Below are 27,526 nucleotides of genomic sequence, written 5' to 3'. Positions count from 1 at the left end.
GTAATAATTTTTTAAAAGAAAGATTATAAAAATTAAAAATAAAGGGCAAACTGCCAACAGAAAAGGAATTAATTTCATTCAGGCAGCTCTAAATGGCAGAGGAGAGCTAGAAGTTAAAGGAAACTGGCTTCAGTTCAATATAATGAATTAACAATTAGAGATTATTTATAAGTGGAGCTAGCTTCTTTCATAAGCTGGTGAACTTCCCAAAAATGTTCAAAAAAAGGCACCCGATAGGGAAAGGAAATTGTGAACAAAGATGAAAGGAAGACTGAGTGACCTATTAAGTAAGATCTGTTCCAGCCATAGGAAAGTAGCAGTATGTGACTGTTTTCACAAATATACACTCAAATCTTATGGAGACCAATGATCACACATAATCATAATCACTTCACATCAGTAGTTAAGAGGCCTGGGTGCATCTTTCTGAAACATGCCTCTAACTTTATACTTGACACCTGAAATACTGTGCCAAGTATAAAGTCCTACATATAATGGGGGGAAATTACTATGGAAGGTAATCTCATTCACTGGTTTAAAGTATTTCAAACTCATAAGTACATCCTTGCAAGTCCTTATTTGAAGTACGAAGTATGTTAACTTACATCAAAACCCACAATTCTTTTGTAATGCACTTTTCTCCCACCTCATCAGAGTCTTATATGGAAAATGAGCAACTAAAAAAAATTACCTCTCTGAGGTATGTCATATCATCAGTAACATTTGTATACAGTAGCCCCCGCCCCCTTATCCACGGTTTCACTGTGGTTTCAGTTATCCACAGCCATTGTCCAAAACTTTAAATGGAAATTCTAGAATTCATAAGTTTTAAACTGTATGTCACCCTGAGAGGTGCAATGAAATGTCACATCATCACACTCCATCCCACCCTTGACCTGAATCATCATCCCCTTTGCCAAGCATATCAACCTCACTTCATCTCATCATGAAGGCATTGTATTATCTCACATTATCACAAGAAGGGTGAGTACAATACAATACATTTTGAGAGAGATGACATTCATATCTTTTATCAGTATATAGTTACCCTCTTACTGTGCCTCATTTATAAATTAAACTTTATCATAGGTATGTATATACATGTAAGAAAAAACACAGTATATGTAGGGTTCTGTACTGTCTGTGGTTTCAGGCATCCCCTCAAGGTCTTGGGAGGGGCCTATCATACTGCCCAAAAGTTTACAAAGGGCTTTCATATACATTATCATACACACATACACAGAGCTACTAGATTTGGTTCTTACAACTACCTTATGAGTTAGCAAATCAAGTATACTCATATTCATTTCAGAGATAATAAACTGAGTCTCAGGAAAAAGGTTGAAGTAAGTTAACCCATGACTTTCTAAATAGTAAATATCAGAAAGATAACAAATCCAAGTCTTCTGACTCCCAATCCAGAACTCCCAGTTCAATGTATTATCAATTCCATCAAAAGTACAGTCACTGGTTTTCTGTTACCTCACACTAATAGCCAGTTCCAAAAGATACCCAGAAATTAATATTTTTAAAGACCACAGACATGTCCACACTGGTAGTCCCAGACCCATGCAACTGTCTATTTTTAATGTGGGGTTAGGGTTGTAAGGATAGACAAGGGGGCTAGGCACAAGGACATAAAATGTTGAAGACAGAGCTATGGGTCATTTGGTTCTGCTAGAAACTGTAAATTATTAATTAAATCAGCATCCATTTTCCTGAGCTGTAAAACAAGTTAGGAAAACTAAGCTTTTCAATAAAATTCCAAGACTTGGTACATACTATCTAATACATACAAAAGAACTAAATAAATACAGTTGACCCTTGAATAACACAGAAGCTCAGGGTGCCAACCATCAGTAGTCAAAAACTCACAAATAAATCATGTCTGCCCCCAGCACACGAGGATTCCCAACTGTAAGAAGACCCTTGAACAATGCAAGTTTGAACTGCATGGGTCAATGAACTGCATGCATCAACTGAAAAAACCCACGTATAAGTAGACGTGCACAGTTAAAATTCATGATGTTCGAGGGTCAACTATTCAATTTAGCCACACATAAAGAAGCTTTCCCTAGGTTTCTTCTCATGTTCCACAATATTTAGCACAGTAAAAGGCATAAAGAAAATGCTCATTTACTTTTGATAGAAGGCAAGGTAAATTTTAACGTAGACTCTACTGATAAAAGCACAAGAAAAATAACTAGGACCATGAGGTGGGTGGAGGTGGTAGAGGGTATAGCAGGGTAAAAAACACAATAAAATACAATAAGAAATAAACTTAAAAGCAAAAAAGCAGTAACTAGGACCAAGTTTGACTTAAAAAATGTACTTTTCTGCTTTATAAATGGAAAATTCAATGAGGAAGGGTAGTCTTAGAGAAATCATTTTTAATCTGAACAATTCTTATTCTACACACTATCACAGATACATGGTTAAGCTACTATAAATTTAATTTTGTTACTATATTAAAAAATAAATACATTTTAAATTTACCAAAAATAATTTCAAAAATACTTCTAGTCCAAAAATTACTTACTATTTGAAGCTTGATTGTTTTCCCATCTAACTCTATAGTTCTTATTTTGAAATCCACACCAATAGTGCTAATGTAGCTTTCTGTATACGTATCATCCTGAAGGGATAAAAAGTTAATGATTAAAGTTAATGTTCAATACAGTAAATAAAATAGTGTTAACTTGTATATACGAAGCTGATATGGTTAAAAGGCACAGCATGTTGAGGACGACCACTTCATCCTGCTCCAGTACTCAGTTCATATTTTTATTACAAAGTACTATTTAACAGTAGTCTCTTCTTAAGACTTTTTCAACAGTTATCCTTAATTTTTCTACATATTTCTTGGCAAATTCTTATATAGAAAAAGGATTTATATTTACAATGATTATGAATGATTTTCCTAATTACTAATTAGTAAAACTCTAGTTCCCCTCACCCCCAAATCCAATTTATTCACCACAAAGTAATGTCACTCTCCTCTTCTGGATTTTTTTAGAAGTCAATTTTATTTCCTAGTTATGACTTTTTCAAATTCTCACAGTATAAAATGCACCCTTTTAAAGTGTGCAATTCAGTGGTTTTTAAGTATATTCATACAGTTGTGTAACCACCTCCATCATTTAACCCCAGCACATTTCCACCACCCTGTGATGAAACCCTGTACGCAGCAGTCCCTCTCCATTTCCTTCTCTTCCCCTAGACCCCGGAAACCACTCGTCTACTTTATGTCTCTATAGATTTGCCTATTCTGGACATGCCATATGAATGGAATCATACAACATGTGGCCTTTGGTGTCTGGCTTCTTTAACTCAGCATAAAGTTTTCCTTTCTTTTTATGGCTGAATAATATACATTGTATGGATACACCACACTTTATTTACCCATTAATGAGTTGGTGGACATCAGGGTTGTTTCTAATTTTTGGCTAATATGAATAATGCTGTTATGAACATTTGTGTACAAGCTTGTATGTGAACAATGTGTAACCCAATGTTAAACTTTTAAAATTATACTTGTTTTTTTAAAATGTCCAGAATCTGAACATAAGAATCTGTTGTGACATTTTACTCCAAATGGAAACAAAACTTTTAATGTTTGCGAAAAAATGTATGAATGGAGAGATCAGGCTATCACCACCTAAACCCAATGAACAATCTTAGCGAGCAGAAAGCATCACCTATTAAGTATTCTGCCAACAAAGATGGCCCTAAATCTAATCAAAACTAAATCCACTAAGAGAAGCAATATCGACAGAACTTTCTTTGATGATGGAAACATCCTACAAGCTGAGCTAGTCAATACAGTAGCCACTAGTCCCAAGGGCAAGTGAGAACAAGGAAATGAATGTTTAATTTTATTCAACTTTAATTAGTTTACATTTAAATAGCTGCATGGGGCTAGTAGCTACCATAAAGATAGCACAGCTCTTGGGGTTTACTTCCAATTACAGAAACACAAGGAATCTGAACAACTGAAAGACACCACAAGGAAGCAAAGTGGCAAATATAAAATGCTGGACAATCTGTAGGAAAACTGCCCTGGTTTCTGCAAAAAATAAAGGGCAGGAAAACAATAGAAAGGCAAGGTAATAGAAAGGCAAGGTAGAAAGGTAATAGAAAGGCAATAGAAAGGAAAAACCCTAGATTAAGAGACTAAGCAGCGAAACAACCAGAATGTGTGGACCATGTTTGAATCCTGATTCAAACCAACCATAATATCAACACTTCTGAGACAATCAAGGAAAATTATTCTTCTAATTAATAATGGCAATGTTATTTTATATAAAAATGTCCAGTTTGGGGAAATTCATACTAAAGTATGTAGGGGGGAAAACAATACTTGCACAATTTGCAATACAACACTACAACAGAGAAGGGGAAGAAAGGATTAAATGAAGCCAGTGTGGGCAAGTCTTGATGATGCTGAATCTGATACATACATGGGATTGAAAAAAAACCTCTAAGTAAATTGTAAAATGTGTCTGTGGGAGGGAGTTTTGTTAGAAACATTTATAAATGCTTTGCTAGAATACTTATAAATCCCTAAATGACCCGTACTGCATGGCTCTGAGCCACTGTACATGCTCTTCCTTCTGCCCAAATTCTCGGTTATCTCTTTCTGCACACCCCCTACTCCCCCAGCCCCTGGGTCACATGGCAATTTTTATTCACTATTCAATTCTGAGCCCAGGCAACAGTAATTGTCCAAACATTCTCCAACTCCTCAGACAACAGTTAAGAGATCATTCCCTCTTGTGCTCCAATAGCTTGTCATACATTTCGTTATAATACCTTTTGTACCTTTGTCTATTTGGGGGATCCACAAATTAGTATTTTTGTAAATACTTCCAGGTGATTTTATTGTGTGGGTACTAGCGAAAACCTTTAACTTAGATCAACAGGCATCTCAGAGAGAATTTTCTTTGAAACACAAACATATAGCCATTTTTATTAAGAGATGCCCAATCCTTCCCACCTACCCAGAACTGCTGATTTAATACTAGGAGTTACTCTTAATTTTAATATTTGCCAATTTAATAAATATTAAGTAAAATCCACTTTTAAACCTTTACTCACAAATAAAATTGAACATTTTTTCATATTCACTGTCAATTTGTATTTCTTTTTTTGTGACCTACCTCTCATGTATTCGTACATATTTCTATTAGGACAAAATCCTTTTCTTATTAATGTATAAGTGTGCTTTATAAATTGAGAATATCATCCCTTCCTCATATATATATATTTTTTGCTAGTACCATCTGTCTTCTAACGTTTTTATTTGCTTGCCATTAATTTTTATGCAATCAAATTTAACAATCTTTTCTTTCATAATTTTTTGTTAGAAAATACATTCACACATATTAAATAATTTAGTACTTCCATTTCACTTTTAACTATGATATATAATGAAATTATTTTTTAATGACATTCATTAATATCACTGTTCATCTAATCAGAAAAGTCATATTTAGTATCTGAAATGCTGTCAAGCTTGCAGTGGTGAATTACAAGTTCTCTAAAATTCTAATTTTTCTTTGAAAGCTTGAATTTTATTACTGGCGGCAAATGCTGTCAGATATTTTCCTTGAAGTGACAATCTTCAGTTCATTTGAGAAAATGTCTTCCAATATCCAATTCTACACAACTGTAGTCTATCAGTTGTTCTTTCAAGTAAAAAAATACTTTTCCTCAAGACAACTACACCAAAACACTCTAGTAAGCAGCAAAAGCGCTTTATGCATATTCCTCATTTCTTCACAACGTGATATTTAAAAAAAAGGGACTAGATTTTTAAAACTTAATCATTTTTACTTTTTCATCAAAGACACTCTGAAGTGAAAATGGTGTTTCCCCCCCGGTGAGTGAAGAGAGGTAAATAACATAACTATGAGCACAGTTTGGGGCTTAGCACAGCCTTGACAAGGTGTGTTAAGGTGCCAATAGTTTCACCCCACTATTACTTTTCCGTTATCAGAGCAAATGTCAACACAGTGAAAAAAGCAAATGTCTTTATTTTTAGTACTAAGTAATTATTTACTAAGTAAATACTAAGAGCTTAGTATTATTAGAATAATAGTTTTGATCTCATGAACAACCCCCCAAAAGGGTCCCAATAATCCCTAGGGATATTTACTCCATACTCTAAGAACCATGATCCACACAGTGAGATGGAAACCATGTTAAATTTGAAGGCAGTCAATATGCTTATTACAGAACACAATACCATTGTCAAAAAACAGTCTGTACTAGACCCTGCATTTCCTTTTTGTTCTGCTGAACTTTTACTTGAAAATTCGTTGTCCATCAAGTCATTTTCAACATAGGCCAACTATTTTCCATTTACCTCACTATATATGTTGGAGTGAAACACTGTTTGACCTCTATCAAGAATATCATTTTGACTTTACAACCACACTTCGTTGAATTTCTTTTAAGAACAACAGCATTTTTTTTCCTTAAGGCTCCAAGGTATCACTACAGATGTATACTTGAAGACTTTAATCTATATATTCTGGAAGAATTAATTTTTTGTGAGCAAAACTTTAATCTTTTGTCTACCTAGAAAACATATGCAGTATTAATTTCTTTAAAAGTATTTCAATTTTGCCCTGGCTGGCGTAGCTCAGTGGATTGAGTGTGGGCTGTGAACCAAAGTGTTGCAGGTTCGATTCCCAGTCAGGGCACATGCTTGGGTTGCAGGCCACAGCCCCCAGCAACCGCACATTGATGTTTTTCTCTCTCTTTCTCCCTCCCTTCCCTCTCTAAAAATAAATAAATAAAATCTTTTAAAAAAAGTATTTCAATTTCAACTTACTGCAAACCTAAGGAGGAGGCAAGACTTTCCAACTCCAGAGTCTCCAATCAGAAGCAACTTGAATAAATAATCACTGCAAAAAGAAAAAAAAAAACATTGATAAAAAGGATATTCCTGCAACAACAAAAACATAGCAAGAATAATAAGCAGGTCACTAAGGAAGACTATAGCTCTTGGAAAGTCCATGAATAGCTTAGCAGAAGCCAAAATTGTAATCAAGTCCTTTTGCAACCAAGTCCTTAGCAGAAGTCCTTTTGATGAATCACTGAACATGACAAAATTGCATAAAAGTAAGATAGGCAATGTGTCCCCAATGATCTCTGAGATCAGTGAACTACTTCCAAGGAAAGAATGAAAGGAAACATAAGTGATATGCATTCTTGGAGAACCCAAGAAACTGCTGGATAAATCCCTTTACAGTATTAGAATACAGGGAGTATTCTTGCCAAGGAAACAAATCTGTCCTCCTAATTCCAAGATCAAAACATTATTTCATAGCAATCTTCCAAGGGGCTTTTATGATCCTTTCCTAGCATACACCTGGAAATTCTTCCTTAAAAAAAAAAAAAAAAAAGGATCATTTAACTTGTGTAAGCCTGTATTATAAATATTTTAAACTGAAGATGTGGTAAACTCAAAGGTGGTTTATGCAAAGGCACAAATTGACAAACATTCTAAGCCTGTATTAAAGCATTCTTCAGAGCCCTAGCAGGGTAGTTTAGTTGGTTAGAGCATCATTCCCACCAAGGTTCACTCTCTGGTCAAGTCACATACAAGAATCAACCAATGAATGCACAGGTAAGTGGAACAATAAATCAATGTTTTTCTCTCCCTCTTCCTCTCTTTCTCTAACAAGTCAAAGTCAGTAAAGCATTCTTCAGAAAATACTGACATCTAAGCTTTGTTTTTGTACATTGACACTGCCAGGCCTGACTCAAAGACCATCTGTGGGTTTTCCTTCATGGACCTGAAGACAAAAGACTACCTACCTGCCCATGGTCTCCAAAGGAATCCTTCATAGAGCCTTTCTAATTCTGACCAGTTCTAACTGTTCTTCCATGCAATTTGAAAAAGATTTTTTTAAATCCAGAATTTATACTTTATTATTTTAGAAGATAAGCATGAGTTTCAATTTTGCTGTTTGTGATTCTGTTTTTAAAAATGCTACCTAATGTGAAACCCAAATATCATTCACAATTTAAATTAGATTACAATTAATCATAATTACAAGCAAGATATACAACTTTTAACAGTGATTATCTTTGTGGATATTCATCAATTGTTACCCAAGTTTACAGTAATATGTATTACATAAATTTATCTTTTTGGTTATATTAAGTTACTATAGTATACTTATTGTCCCTAATTATATCTCAAGGAAAGGGGGAAAATCCAAAGTGCTCTAGTTAACAGCAAAATAAAAGTCATAGAAGGAAACAAGAAGCTTTTAAGCAAGCATTAAGAAGGGGACCAAAGCCTTAGCTGGTGTGGCTCAGTTGGTTGGGCATCATACAGCAAGGCAAGGGGTCGCCAGTTGGGTTCCCAGTGGGGCCCTATACCTGGACTGCAGATTCAGTCCCCAGTCGGGGTGTATACAAGAGGCAACAGGTCAATGTTTCTCTCATACATGGACACATGGATGTTTCCCTCCCTTTCTTTCTCCCTCCCTTGCCCTCTCTCTAAAGGTAAATAAAATCTTTTTAAAAAAGAGAGGGAGATTAAAACACAGAATGGACTAAAAAAAAATAGCCTTTCCAGTTTGACATACTAAAGAAAAAAGGGGCGAAGGTAATGACTGTGAAATTTTACCCTTAATAATTCATACATAATACCATACAACTTTTATTAGGCAGTACAGTTTCTGATTGACTTTATTAGCACTATTGATTGCTTCCTCCTTAGACTAAATTCTTAAGAATGCTGAACACTGACACTAGCAATGAGTATGTTGAGAATTTACATTTCATTGAGCAAGAATAACTGCACCATTAATACTACTATAGTTAGTTTTTCTGTTTAAGTATAGTTTATGGCTATTACAGTTTTCCCAATTTTTTTCTCCCCTTTATCCCTGCTCTGCCCTGCATTACCCCCGCCGTCCAGTATTCTCACCTTCCTCAGTTCATGTCCATGGGCTGTACATTTAAGTTCTTTGGCTTCTCTGTTTCCTATACTATTCTTAATTACCACCCCTTCTATTTTATGACTATCAATTATGCTTCTTATTCCTATACCTTCCCCCCATTCTGCCCCTCCCCCTCCCACCGATAACCCTCCATATGATCTCCATTTCTGGTTCTGTTCCTGTTCTAGCTGTTTGCTTAATTTTTGTTTTCTAGGATCATTTGTTGATAGTTGTGAGTTTGTTCTCATTTTACTTTCCATTATTTTTTTTATCATCTTCTATTTCTTAGATAAGTCCCTTTAACATTTCATATAAGGGCTTGGGGATGATGAACTCCTTCACCTTTACATTATCTGAGAAGCACTTTATCTGCCCTTTCATATTAAATGATAGCTTTGCTAGATAGAGTAATCTTGGATGTAGGTTCTTGACTTTCATGACTTCAAATACTTCTTTCCAGCCCATTCTTGCCTGTAAGGATTGTTTTGGACAATCAGCTGACAGTCTTATGGGAATTCCTTTGTAGGTAACTGTCTCCTTTTCTCTTGCTGCTTATAAGATTCTCTCTTTGTCTTTAATCTTGGGTAACTTAATTATGATGTGCCTTGGTGTGTTCCTCCTTGGGTCCAATTTCTTTGGGACTCTCTGGGCTTCCTGGAAGTCTATTTCCTTCGCCAGCCAGACTGGGGACGTTTTCCTTCATTATGTTTTCAAGTAAGTTTTCAATTTCTTGTTCTTCCTCTTCTTCTTCTGGAACCCCCATGATTTGGATGTTGGAGTGCTTAAGGTTGTCCCAGAGGCTCCTAAGCCTCTCCTCATCTTTTTGAATTCTTGTTTCTTCATTCTGTTCCAATGAATGTTTATTTCTTCCTTTTGTTCCAAATTGTTGATTTGAATCCTGGTTTCCTTCCCATCACTGTTGGTTCCCTGTACATTTTGCTTTATTTCACTTTGAGTAGACTTCATTTGTTCCTTCATTATGCCACCAAGGTCAATCAGTTCTGTGAGCATCCTGATTACCAGTGTTTTGAACTCTGCATCAGATAGGTTGTCTAGCTCCTTGTCACTTAGCTCTTTTTCTGAGTTTTGACCTGTTCTTTCATTTGGGCCATATTTCTTTGCCTTGGTGCACTTGTTATGTTGTATGGGGGCGGAGCCTTAGGTATTCGCCAGGGTGGGGAAACCGTGTTTGCTGTGTTGTGGCATTGTCTGTGGGGGAGGGGCCAGAGAGGGAACAATGCCACTGGCAGGCACTGCTTTAGTCCCACTTTCCAATGAACTCTCCTGTGAGACTAGGAGTTTCTCCTACCGTTGCAGCCCCTGCAGTTTTTACAGCTAGAGCTTTTGAGTCTTTAGTTTCCCCATTCAGTCAGTCCCACATCACCTGCATGGTATGCCAACTTGCCCTGGTCACCATCCTTTCAGCTCAGCTGCCTGTCTCCCATCTCACCCCTCCTACCTGTCTGGATGAATGTTTCTTTAACTCTTTGGCTGTCGGAGTTCCATGCAGTTTGATTTTCTGAGTTACTTAATTTTTAACATAAATTTCAACACAATAGATACCCTGAATTTACCAATCTCCCTGAGCACAATGCCAAGCTTCCTGTAGACATTCAGTAAACATCACCTGAATCAGTTGTACTGGACCCTGTTACAATAAAGGACAGCACTGAGTCACAGATGTTGCCTGAGGTAGCATTCATTACCTTAAAAATCAATTTCTCTACTTCAGAGTATTCTTAAGGTTGTAAAAAACATGAATGCTTCCTAATAATTGTTACAAATTACATTATGGTTTCAAGAAATTAACAGTCAGAGCATTTGAGATCTTGCTGCAGCATATGATGTCAGCTTGGCTCAAATAAACTCAGGAAAATTCCCAATAGGTTTGGGAGGGAAGAAGAAATTAATACTCAATTTTTTTAAATCACCTTTCTCAATTAAAAATAATATGAAGAGTTCAGTACTCTTCTCTACAGTGGGATAATCACTGCTAAACAAGACCACAGTTAACATGAGTTTGAATTGCATGGATGCATCTATATATGGATTTTTAAAGTCCACACTGTCACATGGGTCATGTTTTTAACCAGATGGGAATCTGCATATTAAGTTACATGCAGATTTTATATTGTGCCCAGGTAGGTGCCCCTAACCTCCCCACTGGTTCAAGGATCAACTGTATTTTGTTCTCACCCAACATGACAAAAGACATAGGGAATGGCAAACAAAGTGAAACTCACAAACTTCTTCTGTTTATTGAATACACACACCTAGAGAATGTTACATGCATGTTACCTGTATTGGGACATTTTAAATAACCTACTATTATAGCACCTTATTTCTAAACTATTAATATACTGAGTGTTCAAGATAATTCGGAGACTTGAACATATTTCTGCCCTGATAAGTGTGTGCTTCAGTGGGTTGGGCATCATGCTGCAAAATGAAAGGCTGTGGGTTCGATTCCCAATTGGGGGCATGGGAGAGGTGAATGATCAATGTTTCTCTCACACATCATTGTTTCTCTTTCTTCCTTCTCCTCTCTATAAATAAATAAATTTCTATGACTATAATTTGCAGAACAGAACACAGAAAAATGTTGACCATATGCAAATCTAAAATTAGAAAGCACAAGGTCAGAATTTTGGTACAAAGGTTCAAGAATACTATATAGCAAATGGTAAGACAATATACAGTCAGTCATATCTCAGTTAACAGTCAGCTTCAGAACTCATCAAACCCTGTACTCATCTCATTTTTATGAGAAAAAAATGTTTCAGCACTCAGAGCCTGAGCTTGCTCAGGACTTGTCACACTTGCCAGAACCTGTATGAGTCACAGTACTGCCCCGCAAAAGATAATGCTTCATCACTCATCGCTTGCTTGGTACTTGTCACAAGTTCTGGAACAAATTAACGACAAGTACCAAGGTACCACTGTATTTTTCCTTTATTCCCCAAGAATTTGGATTAGGTTTTCAGTCTACAATATAATTGCGACTTAAGGGACAAAACTGGATTACTCTTATCAGAAATCTATAGTTACAAATATAATCACCATTCTCGTATATTAGATTATTCTAGCAAATCCTATCCACTGCTCCCAAATCAGAACTTTCTCTGGTCTTTTTCATGTCTAATTTGCTATAACCTTCATACTCTCTCCCCCTAAGTCATCTGAAATCTACTTCTCCACAATCTTATGTTTGACATCTCTGTGAGTGTGAAAGTCAACTGACTTATTAGCGTCTCCAAAATCTAGCACAGTGCCTTTTACAAAGCATGTGCTAAGAAATCAGAGGACATTTGAATCTTGCATTTTTAATCAGCCTCTTTCATGGTGAGATACAGTTAATGAATATCTACAGCCATCCTTAATTAACATTTTGGGCTAAATACCAGAGGGGAAAAAAATGGATGGGGACATATTCAAAGGACAGAAGAGCTGCCCTAGCCAGGCTGCTAAGTTGGTTAGAGGATGGTCCCCATACACCAAGGATGCAGATTACACCTCAGTCAGGGCGCATACTAGAAGCACCAACAAATGCATTAAGTAAGTGGAACAACAAACTGATGTGTCTCTCTTTCAAATCAATTTTTAAAAAGACACAAGCCAACCTGAAATTTCTCTCAGTGGCCAAAGCAAAACAATTTGAGCCACAAAGTAAACAACCACATACTGGATTATAACAATAAAAGAAATACACATGAGTCCATACCGGTATAAATGTTAAATAAATGAGAAAGAAGATAAATCTTCCTTCCAGGAAGGAAGATCTTCCTTCCAGGAAGATTCCAGATAATACATGTAGAAGGAACAAGAGAAACAGAAAATCACCAACAGATCATCACAATAACTGTTACAGCCAAGATCCACCAGTGAATGCCAAAATTAGCGGGTGATACTTTAAGCAGAAACAAGTCAGTTGCATAGCCTCAAAGTATGTCCCCCAAATATTCATTACTGTGGTGGTTTTAACATATATTCACAAATCCTTCAAACACTCCTCCCTCTAGAGATGGAGCTCATTAATTCTCTTCCCTTTAGTGTGGGCTCTTAATGACTGCTTTCTAACGGAGTATGTAAAGAAAAAAATATTAATTATATAATGAAAGTAATCTGACAGATGCTACTGTAACTAAGTGATCAAAGTGAACAACACAAGTAATAAGTCATACTGGTATCAAGTACCCTCTAGTATGTGATTAGTAAAGCACTTCACCTCTACGGTATCTTCCCCCATATAAATCCATAACCCACCCCTGCCTAATCATAAGAAATGCAAACTGAGGGGAATTTTACAAAGTACCTAATATTACTCTTCAAAGGTGTCAAGATCATAAAAAACTAGGCAAGGCAGAGAAACTTACAAATTGAAGGAAGCTACTAACTAGACATAACAACTAAATACAACATGGCAGCCTGGATTAGATAGACCCTGGAACAGAAAAAGAACTTAGTGAAAAAACTGGAGAAACCGGATGGAAGTCTATAGTTTAGCTAGCAATGTATCAGTGTTGGTTTCTTAATTTGGACAAATGTACCATGAGATATAAGATGTTAACGTTAGGGGAAATTGGGGAAGGGTATACAGGAATTCTCTGTACAATTTTTAGAACTCTTCTGTAAATCTACATTTATTTCACAAATTTTAAAAAGAACTACGAGGACATTAGTAAAATGGGTAGATACAACCATCTCTTTGAAAAGCCAGTTCCTAATACTTTTAAATATAAGAGACAGATTTTATGTTTTTTCCAGTTAAACAAAAAAAATCATAAATCATGCTGCAATCTATAAAATATACAAACAAAGCTGGTTTTGAGGCACAAGTATTTTTATTATCATAGAAAACTCTTTTGAACTGCTTGAATTTATAACAGCATGAATAAGTATTATGTTTTGATTTAAAAAGGCAATTCAGTGAGAAAACGAAATACTTAAAAAGAGCCCTGGCTGCTGTAGCTCAGTGGATTGAGCGCCAGATGTGAACCAAAGGGTCACCAATTCGGTTCCCAGACAGGGCACATGCCTGGGTTGCAGGCCAGGTCCCCAGTACGGGGCACATGAGAGGCAACCACACATTGATATTTCTCTCCTTCTCTTCCTCTCTCTCTAAAAATGAATAAATAAAATCTCTTAAAAATAAATAAATAAATAAATAAATAGTTAAAAGACTGACACAGATGAAAGCTGGATGGAAAGGGGAAGATTCACAGAAATTAACAGACTTTAAAAATTGGGTGGTGGGACATCAGAGACAATAAAAAGTAAAAAATTATTTTTGCTATCAGTTCTTCCTGTAAGTCAAGTCATGGTCTACTTTAGCAATACTGGAGCCTCCATTTTCATTGTTTACGATCATAATATAATCTTAATGCCTATGCCCTTTTTATATGTAAGCACTAACATTTTCTGTACCTTTAACAGTCACGATTATTTAAGAAAAATGCATTCCTTTTCATGAAGTTACCTAACTGCCTACATAAAATATGAAGCAGAACATAAATCTGCTGATTTCTGAATCTAAAATGCCACTGGAAATTCCAAAATCTCAAGAGACAGTTATGTGAAACACTGTTATGTGAAAAGATTATAGAACATTTTGTTTAGTATGACCCATTTTTGTTTTTTTTTTTATATTTTGCACACACATAAAAGATTTGGAGAAAATGGACACTTATAAATTATAGTATCACGATTGACACTTTTCTTTATACTTTTTTTAACAGTCTGCAGTAAGCCTGTATTACTTTTACAACCAGAAAAAGACGGTGAGGGATAGAAAAAAGGTTTTAATCAGAGGGTTTGTTCAATGACTTAATAACCCTGGAAGTTCACTCAGCTTACTTGCCATCACACAAATGATTTCCACACTAAGTAGGTAGAGTAGGTCAAGGCTGGAAAGCAGACAGCACTGGCACATTTCCAATATAAGTCACAAGTATAACTTTTTAGATTACATGAGAATAAACATTTTTTCTTTTATGCAATAAAATGTGGATTATTAGACATAGTTCTCAGGTCAGTGAAAATTTTACAAGAGAAAGTTGACTAACATTAACACAACTTTCAACATTCCACCTTCTGTATACATATACAAAAAAGGAAAGACAAAACAGAAGAAGACTATCATGACTAGTATCATGACTAGTAGTTTTCAAACAGAAGACCCAAAATACAAATTTTGCAATGTCAGCTATAAGTCTACCTTTAAAACACTTGCTGTTTTAAAAAGTTCAATGGAAACTAAATTTGTTTTCTTTAATCTAGAACTAATTCACCTGTATGATAGGAATCATGTGATTTTACCTTTAATTCACTATTAAACTACACAGTATCTTATTAACCTTTGGGGTATGGAATGACTAACAAAAACTTGGGCTGCAATATTTGTATTTAACATCAACTTTTCTTTTTACTCACTTTAAAGTGAGTATGCTTCACAGAACACCCTTCAAAATTGACCATTAGGCTGGAGAAAAAAGGTAAGAACTTTAAATTACTTCCTATGCTTCTACATTGTTTGAATTTTATAGAGCACATCTTAAGTGATTAAATTAAATAAAGATTAAATAAACCTTCAGCTATGGACAAAAGCAGCCTGTCAGTCAAAATAATCAATTACCAAATTTAAGGAAAGTCATGCAATTTAAAAAAAAAAAAAAAACGATCCCCATACCCCTAAAACCACATGTTTTTCTTTGATATTTGGAGACAATAACTTTCCAGGTTCTATTCTAGCTGTTTAGAACAGTGTTCTAAAAATTGAAAACTGGAATTGTGAAATTTTCGGTAGTGCTGAAGAACTGGCATATCAGACAAGAAGATAAACGAGTAGATGGTCTTGCAACCTACATTAATAAACACTGCTGAAAAACATGCCAAGGAGGAGGCATATATGTCCTCTACCTCATTACCTTTCAAGGACTGCCTGGGTTTTAGAGCTGGAAAGACCTGTGTTTGAATACAGGTACCATCATATACTAGCTATAATTGAAGCAAGGTACTCACTAATTTCCTCATCTGTAAAAAGATTCTATTAGCACCCTCTACCATCCAATTAGGCTTCTTGTCAGGATTAGAAATAAAGCCTCTAAAACCACTAGCACAGTGCCTGGCACATTATAGAAGCATAAGTGTCACTTACTATTAATTTTCCTTTCTCCATCCAAATTACAAGGTAACTTGATGAAAAATTTTAAGAGCTATAGACAAAAACTATGAAGCTATTTATCCAAAGCTTCTGTTCAGATGATGGATGAAAAAAGCATCACAATTTACCAGTATAATCTAACTTTAAAAATTACTAATAGTTATTTATAAGTACTATGATCACACTGGTCACAGTTCCAAAACCTAGCAACATGTATATAATAGTATGTCTGCAGCAAGTGAGCCTGCTCCAGTGAGAGAAAGGCAGTCCTCTGCTTCACTTGCCTTACTCACAGAAAGATAAGCATGACTTCCAGTGCCCCACGTATATATACTTAAGGATAGATAGTCATGAGGGTAGAAAAACTGAGAATGGATACAATAACTTCAAGCCTAAAGAAGCTTTAAATATCAACCTAAAATGAGATATGAAGGAGAAAGTCAATAATCCATTCATAACATGTAACTCACAAACCCTTTTTAATAACATTTTAAAAAGACCTCTCTGATCATGAATTTTAAAAGTAACTGACCACAAAAATGTTAGTTGCCTAATTAACTGGCTTAAATTTTAAATTCATAGAAGTTAACCACATATAGTAAACCAGAAATAGCGTATCTGGGCTGTGAATTCACAGGTCCTTGAGTTAAAATTCCAATTTCGCTGTTTACTCTGAATGCTCTTGCACAAGCCATTTAACTCTTCTCTGCCTCTTTTTCCTCATCTGTAAAACTAGAGCACTATTTCTTCACACAATTAAGGGAAATAATGTACATACATAATTTTCTGGCTGGTGGTAGACACTCAAATTGTTAGTTGGTGACTTCATCCCAGGACTGACTAGCTAGAATCAAGGGTTCTGGAGAGTCCTCAGTGCTCTATTCCTTTCCAGCTAAATAAAATATAACTAAAACTTTCTGTTAAAAAATGGAAATCACAGGCCCCTTCTCCAAATCTTTTGCACTGTATATCCTGCCATACTAATTCTTTAAAAGTATAACAAGATTTAACTTATACTAATGCTGTTATATTGAAATGTCTGTCCAAGCAGGAGTCAACTTAACTAATGGGTAAGTACCTATGGGTAAGTTCACATTTCGTAATTAAAAAACAAAAACAGAAAAACCCCTCAACTCCTAGACTAGCATACTCTAATGATGACAGAGTATGGTGTCATCATACTCTGATGACAGAGAAAATGAGAGCTGGCTGTTTTTTTTTATCAAGCTCTCTTTCAAGGTGAAATTAGCCACGTATGTACACACAAAATTGTATATATGTATACACATACATTCACTGGAAGATTTTAAAAGTCTGTATTAAACAACTGTTAAAGCAGACAAAAAGGACAGGGATAAATATATAATGATTAAATGTGTAAGAAAGTCTTTAAAGTTGAAACTACCTGCCATTTACCCATAGTCTAATAGCCCTTACTAGAATACACATGTCAAATAATGTCTATATAGCACTGTATAGTTTACTGTTGAAAATCAGAACTAAAGTGGAACTAACCACATTTTGTAAATAAAAAGGCTCAAAAGGCATAAATGATGTATGAGGCAAGTGGCAGTCTAAACTTAAACCTAGGATTTACAACTCCAAATGGTATGTTCTTTTCATCACACCACATTCCCTCAATGACATATTTTATATACTCAGATGGTAAAAATGTCAGTAAATAAATATGCTAAGTCCTATGTACAAAACCTAAGAGAATGAAACAAAGCATCTATGAACCAGCACATAGGACCTGACCAAATATAAAGAAAAGTATGATTCACAGCTTAAATTAACTTAGAGCTCCTGTACTAGTAAATAAGTTAGCTCAGCTCAGAAGAGCATGGTAAATTTTAGAGCTCAGACTTCATTAGCTTTAGTAAGTGAGGAACACAAAAGCTACTGATGAGGATAGGTGCCAGCCGCCATCTACATGATATACATTTCACAAAGTTGCTTCAAATGTCCTTTTCTAAATCTAGCTACTTAACTTCTAATAAATTCCATCTAATCTACTTCAGACTATATTACACTTGGCTAGGCATTTATCCTAATTACATCCATATGGACTGTAAACTAGTAAAAGACACTATAAAGATGACCTATAGTGATGGTTCTTAATGTGAATGCTAATGTTCTGTGAACTCAGTGTGTCTTTGTTTCAAGACTCTTGGAAGCACTTATTATATTAATAACTTAATGAGAAACAGAAATGTAAGCATTAAAAAAAAGGAAAGAAAGAAAATCATAGGTCCTCAAAATAAAGCCATGTCCCAACAAATCTCACATTTTAACACTAATTACTTCAAGATACCAGATTTAAAATTAAACTCTTCACTCTCAGATTTCCACATTTCAAAAGAGTGGTAGTAAACATTCTCTTTTCTACTTTCAATCTCCTAAATCAGGCATTCTTAACTTGAGGTTCATGAACAGGCTCAGGTAGTGTGACAAGTTGCAACTTCATACAAAATATCATGAGTATGTATTTATATAGGCAGCAGCTCCACCGGGCTCATCAGATGCTCCTAAGGGTACATGAACATAAATGGGTTCAGAATAACCCAAATCAAGTTACTAGAAAACATCTAAAGGCAGAGTAAAAAGGACAAAGAATAATTCCACTTAAGTACTATTGTTACTCAAAGGAAATACATTTAGACAAGTTAAACCCATCACTGTTCTTGGAAAACATCAACTATATAATCCACTAAATTTATTTGTAAAGTTCACAATCTAAGGTACAGGTTGAATAAAATGCCTCTTGTAAATCAAGTGGTTAGCACACAGAGTAAGCACTAATTAAATAGTAGCTATTGTTATCTTTAAATGTTTCCAAAGACTGACTGGTTCCCCTCATGAGCAAAGGCACTCACAATGAACACTGTCTGTCAGAATTAGGAATCTACACACATGGAATAGAGTAAATGTAACTGGAATCTATCACAACTTTGGATTTAATAAAGCAATGTGTGCTGACCAACTGAGTTACCAGTCACAAAAGTACCAAGGAAAACTTCCACTTTCTACTTCTTTGTACCTTACTTCTCCACATGTTTAAGTCAGTCAACAAACCAACAAACACTTGTTCTCAAACTTCTTACAGTTCAGGACTATTTATTTTCCCAGATATTCCACCATTACCCTTTTGTAATCTGAAACACCCACAGGGTGGTTCCACAGGAAAGCCAGCCCCTAGATTTTCTTCCCTAAATTCTATTTCAGACATCAAAAGAGCAATCTCAGCCCCACCCTCTACAGGAAAACAGTGGAATAATCTTGACTTCTCCTTCCTCTTAAGATTAAAAAAAAAAAAAGTGTGGGCATTTTGCCTAAATCTCAAAACTCCAAAATGTAGTTCAAAGAGTGAAAACTGATGAGCTACACATCTAAAATTTCTCATGCACTGGCATCCTACACCCATTTTTGGTTTCTCTTCGTCTTAAAACACTCCAAGTATTTTTTTTTAGCGAATCTTTAAAAATCTCAAAACCCTAAAAAGCATTTTATTTAACCCTCAACATTTTTCATATGTTAGGAAAGAGACAAGAGTAGGTAACATTAGCAAAAGGAAGCTATTCTTAACAATCAAAAATAAAACTTAACTATTACAACTGCTAATAGTAAAATCATGTATGTATAGACAAACCTTGCCAAGGAGAACACACATAACACAAATGACTGCTAATAGGATGTGACTATAACAAGATGTTAGCACATAGGTAAATTACTAAGATTGCTTCCAGAACTTCAAAAAAAAAAAAAGAAGAAGAAGAAGAAAACTACTCAGAATGCAAAATTCTCTTTAAAAGCCAACTAAAGAGTTGGCAAGAGAACACTTGTTTCTTTTTTTTAAAAAAAGATTTTATTTATTTATATTTAGAGAGAGGGGAAGGGAAGGAGAAAGAGAGGGAGAGGAACACAGATCTTTGCCTCTCACATGCCCCCAACTAGGAACCTGGCCCACAACCCAGGCATGTGCCTTGAGTAGGAATGGAACCAATGACCTTTTGGTTCACAGGCCCACACTCAGTCCACTGAGCTACACCAGCCAGGGCAAGAACACTTGTTTCTTAAGTTCATCCATCTTCATACAACATTATTTAAAGACCTTTAAATGATTTATTGTTGGAATATGTAAGAAACTGTCAACATGTCTCATTTTAACTTAATTATGATGAACAGGAATAGGAAATTTTTAAATGCAAAATTTCAATTATCTTTCAATGATTCTACAAGATCATCCACTGACACAAAACTCTTAGGGTGCATTTTGTGGAGATTCTATACAGCTACTGGAAACCTACGTTACCCAAAGAATTATATACATTGATTCTCTCTCTATAAGAAATTACAGAGAATGTCTGTAAGACATTAAGAAATCATATTTTTGATAGTGAAAATAGTGGTTATTTTTCTTCTTTAAACTTTTCTAAACTTTTCAAACTATCACCAACACCACCAAAAAGTCATCAAGACAACCAACAAAGACAACTTAGTTTTGGCTGATTTTCACCTTCTGTTCTAATAAAATTAAAAAACAAAAAAAGAATCCTAACTAAACTAAAAATTATATGAAGGTCAGTAATGATGCAGTCATTAATGAAATATACTTGGTCAGATAGAAACAGATCAAAAAGTTAACCTGTTTTTACTTTCAAATCCTTAAGTTAAAAGACAGATTTATTCAGAGCACAGTGCTAGCAAAGAAAAAAAAAAAGTCAAATGTTTCTTGAGTCTACCATGACAGAAAGCCAAGTTTGAAAGACTGATTAAATCTTAAGCCATGATGTCAGTATAATCTGGAGCCATGATTTTTAAAAGCAAACAAAAAACTAAAAACAAGGTCATTACTATAAAATTTTCCTGCATTATAGAACCACAGTTGGCCTGGCTGGTATGGCTCAGTGGACTGAGCACCTGCTAACCTAAAGGTCAGTGGTTCAATTCCCAGTCAGGGCACATGGCTGGGTTGCAGGCCAGGTCCCCATTGGAGGGCATGCGAGAGGCAACCACACATTGATGTTTCTCTCCCTCTCTTTCTCCCTCCCTTCCTCTCTCTCTAAAAATAAATAAATGAAATCTTTAAAAACAGAACCACAGTTGATCCAAGTAGACTATACAGTTCTAGTGCAGTTAACTGGTATGTTCATGATAGATACATGTACTTTTTTCTTGACACTAAAAAAGCCCACTAGAAGCTAATGGATTAGGACAAATGTTCCTGGTATGAGAATAATGTGAAGTATTTCTTAACCAGTGTGCTGAAATAATCACTGCCTGCTTTACCACCTAGTTCAGTAAATTAAAAATCTTTCTTTGGATCTCCAGAACACACACACACACAAAAAAAGAAAAAGAAAAAGAAAAAGAAAAAGAAAAAGAAAAACAGCCTTGGCTGGTATGGCTCAGTGGATTGAGCACCTGCCTGTGAACCAAAAGGTCGCTCAGCCAGGGCACAAGCCTGGGGGTTGGGAGACAGGTCCCAAGTTGGGAGTGTGCAAGAGGCAACCGATGGATGTTTCTTTCATACATCAATGTTCCCTTCTCTCTAAAAAGAAAAAGAAAGCTCTGACACTTTCCATCTATTTTTCCACTGTTCAGATTCCATTTCCAGTGGCTTTTTGTTTTTGTTTGTACTTGAAATTCAAATGAGTCAGTTATTACCCTTAATTACTACCATAAAGATTAGCCCAGGGTTGTCAATTCTCCCAAATCAGAAAAATAACATTGAAAGCATTCAAAGGGATAGCTTAAAATTTAATCAGTGATTGATATACATATAGTTAAGAATTTACTTATTTATTTTTAGAGAAAGGGGAAGGAGGGAGAAAGAAAGGGAGAGAAACATCAACGTGTGGTTGCTTCTCACATGCCCCCTACTAGGGACCTGGCCCACACAACCCAGGCATCTGCTCGGACTGGGAATTGAACCAGCAACCCCTCCATTCACAGGCTGGTGCTCAATCCACAGAGGCATACCAGCCAGGGCAGTGATTGGTATATTTTTTATTCTCCTCACTCCAAAACCAAAAGCTTACAACTTGGAAGATCATAAAGTAAAAGCATTCAGTAATAAAGCTACCAACAGGCAATCTTGTGCCAACAAATACAAATCTAAAATGCTGTTCTCTGAGAGAACCAAACATTTTCTCTCGTCAAAAACCTATCATAGAATCATGAAAGGTACCCACCCATTAAAAGTTTTAATTTAATAAAAAACATAAGACTTTAAAGTTTAGAATAAGGTGTTAAAGTAAATGGACCCATGTGGGGGTGATAAAAATAAGAATTTACTTTCTTCTTTTCTATATTTGCCATCTTTTCTCTAATTGCTTTTATGATAACAAATTTCATTAAAGACAAAAGAAACTAAAGTCAGGCTGCTAAAAATTCGCATGCTGGTTGCCCTAGTGACCTTGCATAATAAAATATCCACCACCTCCTCTCACCTCAAGTAATTTTCACTAATGCTTTTCCAAAAGTTTTCCAGAAACTCCTAGATTATTTTACTAGGCACAATATAGAGTATAAATACAGCAAGCAGGCCAGCTACTGGTATACTTGATGCCAAAAAAATATAAACATGATTTCTGGGTTTAGTTCTGTTGAGGTCATTCATCAGAGAACTCCAAAGAAGGATGATTTGCCACTATATTTACTTAAGAATTACTACTCCTTGCCATTTATTCTTCCTACTCACCCCTGGAAAAGTCCTCCTCATTCCCTCTGCTTCTCCAAAACTACTGCTAATAATTCCCTAACAGGTCTTTTTTCTATAAAGTCTTCCTTAACCCAACTAGCCAACCACAACTCTCTACCCTCTTTTGAAATTTTGTTGCTCCAAACAAAATTATATGTGCGGATATCTGGAATTTGCTATATCTGCTAGTATTTGACATACCTACAACCTATTTTGTATACTCCATGATCAGCTCCTTGAGAGTAGGGATTACAGTACATTCCTAAACCCTACCACTACTAGAATGTCTCACAAAATAATGATGTACACCATTTAGTGTGCTTCCAGTTTTCCAAATTCCTTTACATACATTTTAACTTCACTACTACCCTGATAGGAATGACTCCTATTATCCTATTTTTATTTATCTTTTAAATGCCTTGAAATTTTATGTTTTGCCAGATGTAATCACTTTTTTAAAAATATTTATTGTATTTTTTCCATTACCATTTAGTCCCCTTTTACTTCTCCCATTATCCTATTTGTAAAAAGCATAAACAAACTCAGAGGCTAAATAATCTGTCATTGTTCTGTTAAATTAATCTTCAAAATCTACTTACAGCACTAAATATGTGTAGCAAATATAAGAAACTTCCTGAACAAAAGGGGTTTACAAACCTCCAGAAAGCGGCCAATCCATGTACTTTATTGTTGCCAGGAAAATTAAGGACATCAAGTTCAACTCTGCCCAACTATGCAAAACAAACTTTGTCCTTGGAGCCTTTCATAAAGAAATTTTAAAACTGCCAACATAGCAAATACAGCACTACGGGAACATTACTCTCAATTTCTTAGTTTGTAAAATTTTAATTAAATACTATGGCTTCTGTTTAATACAAAAAGGGGGCATTTTGCATAAAACCACAATATTACAAAACTTGAAGTCAGAATGCATTTTGCAAGAGCCATGTGACACACACATGACTGTCAGCTAAACTGATGGGTGGACCTTGTAGGGGAAACGTTTAGTTGACCAAAGCCGCCAATAAGCTAAACTTTGTTTTCTTTCTTTTTTCAAATCTTCACCAGAAGATATGCTTATTGATATTTAGAGAGAGAGGAAGGGAGGGGGGAGAGGGACAGAAATATCCATGTGAGAGAAAAACATAGATCAGTTTAGTTGCTTCTCATAGGCGTCCCAAACCGGGACGGATCTGCAACTCAGGAAAGCATCCTGACCAGGAATCGAACCCGAGACCTTCCGGTTTACGGGATGGTCCAACAAAGTCATGCTGGCCAGGGCTAAACTCAACTTTTATAACAAATACTGATCTGCTTTAAAAAACAAACAAACAAACAAACAAAAAAACCACCCTGTCCCCCACAGCCAGGTAAATTTAATAGTTAAAAGGAACACCAGGTAAATTTCCTCCAATTTATTCATTAATTTATATATGCAAACTGCAGAAGGATTTTTTTAAAGGGCCATTAAGAGAGCCCAATAAAGTCTTCCCAAGGAAAGTGAACACCAGTTCCCCGGAAAAGTGCCAGGTGTGTCACATCTGCTGTGGTGACTTCTTGAGTAAGCAAGAAAAAGAAATGCATTAACTTTTCATGACACGTCATGGAACCTCATTCCCTATCTGCAAACATTCAAGAAGGTAATACAAAACCTCAGATCTATCATAGGGCCCATTCGTTTCTCTTTCAACTTGACAGGAAAGTCTTCTTTTAATTTGGTAACACCAAACAGATGTTCTTAAGATTTAGTTTTTTTCTTTCTTGACCTACACAACACAAAATGACTTTAGTGTCCTCTAAAAGAAATTTTCACAAATGCCTAGGTTTTTAGGAAGGCAATGGGTCTGGCGAGTTCTTAAAAAACTCCCAGAAATAACTTTAAAAAGAACTAAAAATTTTAAATCTACTCACTCCCCTCAATCCCACGCAGTCCTGAAAAACAACTGTATTACCTGCAACCTGGCGGGGAGGGTGGGAGCAGAGCCAACAAGCTCAAGATTTACAAGTAAACTGGTCTCCACCCAAACGATTCTGACAGCTCCGCAGAGTGCGGGGGCAAGGTCTGACATTGCCCTCCAGAAGAGCTCTCCCACCCCATCCTCTCCTCTTAAAAACAAGTCCTCCTTCAAAAGTCACTGCCTCCAAGAGAAACTATCCCTTCCCACCGCCCTACCACCAACTCCCAAACGCCCCCATCCTTCAGAGCAGACAGTTCCTCCGCACTGGCCCGGCACTCAGGCCTCCACCCTGACCGGGTCCAGGCCCGGTGGCTCACCACTCCAACCCAACCCCTCCCCGAGGCCGCCCCTCCACCGTCAGACAATGGGGCCCGACTCCCGGTCGCCAGCCTCTCCTGCCCCATCATCCTTACCCCACCCCGGCCGAGGCCCCCACCCCGGCCCCAGCCCTCCTAGCCCCCTTTAAGCTTTCCTAAGCTGGCCCACGGACCCAGCCGACCGGTGCGCTCTTGCACTCACTATTCGGGATTCATGCTGGACATGTCACTGCAGCTGCCGCCGCCGCCACCGCCGCCCTTGCTGCTGCAGCCGCCGCCCTGACTCTCGGCGCCACGGGTAATGGGAGAGGAATGAGATAGGCTGTTCCGGGAGAGCAAACGTCTTCCCCACTCCGTCCCCTTAGAACACAATCAGGAGCAGCCGCCACTCAGCTACCGCTTCCACCCAAAATGGCCGCCGGCGAACCAGGAAATAGGAAAGCCTTAGACCGAGGGGCCTTTACCTAGCCCAGGGGGCGGCCGCACCGCGTGGCACGACGGGAAAGAGTGTTGCTAGCAAGTACGTGGGAGCTGAGACTGACGGTGTGGCGCGGGGACCAGGACTCAACTTCCCGCCAAGCCCCGCGCTTCTGGTGCATGCGTACTGGAGGGGTTGTCGCCCTCCCCATTCCACACTCTCTCACCGCCCCCTCCGCCTCTCCCTGCTCCCCTCCCCGCTGACTCGCTGGCTAGGACTTCGCTCGGACTCCCCCTAGCGGATTGGCTAAGGCCGAGCGGCCCTGGTGATGTCATCAGTGAGACGTGGCAGCCTGGCGAGTCAGCGCCTCAAGGGGGAGGTGGAACGGGGAAGGGGGAAGGGAGGAGAGGGGAGGGGTAGGAGGAGGTCGGGGCTGGCCGCAGATAGAGGTTGGGGGTTGGGGAACATGAGGAAATTGGGGTGAACAGAGAGGGGTCGGAACCCGAGGGAGCGGTCGAGTGCGGGAAGAGGGAAGTGGGCCAGAGGACATTCCTAGCTGCTCCTGCCTCCCAGTGCGCTTTTTACTGGCCAGACCGTGTTGAGACTTAAGCTTTCAGGCTGATCTCAGGACGTCCGCTCTAAGGACGGAAGAGGAGTTAAGGGGTCCCTGCTAAAAACTTCGCGTCTGCGGAAAACGTGAAGCCGCTCTTTCAGTTTTCTTCCTCGCTCACGTAACCCGACAGGCACTACCATTTTCTTTTTTCTTTTCTTACCATTCCCTTTCAGCCCTGCTGTGATCTCCGCAGGCTGGATATCACAGAAGCCTCCCAGTACACTAAACTGCCTCTACCTCTTCTTTGTTCCAGGCCATTTGCACACACAGCCAGATTTATCTTCCTGGAGCAGCACTTCCACCACAACCCCACAACTTTCGGAGGCTTCACATCCCGTGACTGGGACACAGCCCAGGGTCCTGTCCTGGTCTCAGCCTTCAAGTTGAACTGTACTTATTTTTAGTTGTTTAATGCTGAGCTGTTCTGCAAGACTGGAAAGTAATAAGCGATAGAAACATGCAATTCACCACTGTATAACGTTGAGAAACTCCAGGAGTAGTATTAACACATTTTTGGTCTTAACAGCTCTCTAGAATCAGCTTGGGAATTTAAACCTCCACTGAACTTTAACACATTATCTTGAGTTACTTAATTACAAAGGGCATAGTATAATACATTGTCCAAAGTTTATCTTCCAACTTTTTTTAAGAGCCAAGAAAATTATCTGTCGAATGACTGCAAAGTCACTTTAAATTCCAAAATATAGAAAGAAGGCAGTTGTTCTACCCATTTGCTAACTACACACCTTAACTCCTCAATTCCACCATGTGCCTCAGTTGACAACCTCATTAAAGGGTACACTAGAGTTCCTTCACCACACCAGAAGCACCCTGAATGGATCAATGATAGACATTAGTGTTTATTACCCCAGACTCCTGTCCTTTCTTGTTTATTGTGATTTCACAGAAGAAAAACAGAAATCTCTGAAGAACTCACCTGGATCCAAAAACAATTTTTAGCCTGCCCCTCCCATTGAAGGCATACCCCTAAATTTCCTTGAATTGCCTATTTATTTTCCCAGCGAACAAATACCTCCCCTGCTTGGTGTGGCTCAGTGGATTGAGCACTAGCCTGTAAACCAAGGGGTTACAGGTTTGATTCCCAGTCAGAGCACATGCCTGGCCTGGGGCCAGGTCCCCAGTGGGGGACACGTGAGAGGCAGCCACACATTGATGTTTCTCTCCCTCTTTTTCTCCCTCTCTTCCCCTCTCTAAAGTAAATAAAAATTTAAAATAAAAAAAATAGCTCCTAATAACTTATAACTGAAGTGAGAGTAGTTGTAAGAATTAAAACAGATTATAAAGCATACTGCACAATGGCTGTGGAGGCACTTGGTAAATGTTAATTATCTTTCTCCTTCTCTTAACTTCCCTGGGACTTCTAAGTGTACTTGC

At 37.3% G+C, this 27,526-nt stretch overlaps 1 protein-coding gene across 1 annotated transcript in view; it reads right to left on the bottom strand.

Moving 5' to 3' along the window:
* The window catches only part of RAB1A (RAB1A, member RAS oncogene family), a 33,740-nt gene extending 8,198 nt beyond the window's left edge, over positions 1-25,542 (bottom strand). Inside the window, exons 1-3 of the mRNA XM_045828821.1 lie at positions 25,303-25,542; positions 6,839-6,911; positions 2,540-2,635 (exon numbers count right to left, since the gene is read on the bottom strand). Of these exons, the coding sequence (XP_045684777.1) occupies positions 2,540-2,635; positions 6,839-6,911; positions 25,303-25,325 (192 nt within the window). The 5' untranslated portion in view covers positions 25,326-25,542. The remainder of the gene's footprint in view (positions 1-2,539; positions 2,636-6,838; positions 6,912-25,302) is intronic.
* Between the last annotated feature and the right edge of the window lie 1,984 nt (positions 25,543-27,526).

Source organism: Phyllostomus hastatus, unplaced genomic scaffold, assembly GCF_019186645.2.
Source record: "Phyllostomus hastatus isolate PE091 unplaced genomic scaffold, TTU_PhHast_1.1 phas_scaffold_78, whole genome shotgun sequence".
NCBI lineage: Eukaryota > Metazoa > Chordata > Mammalia > Chiroptera > Phyllostomidae > Phyllostomus > Phyllostomus hastatus.
Note: the sequence above shows the minus strand (reverse complement) of the source record. Positions and strands in the feature narration are given on the sequence as shown.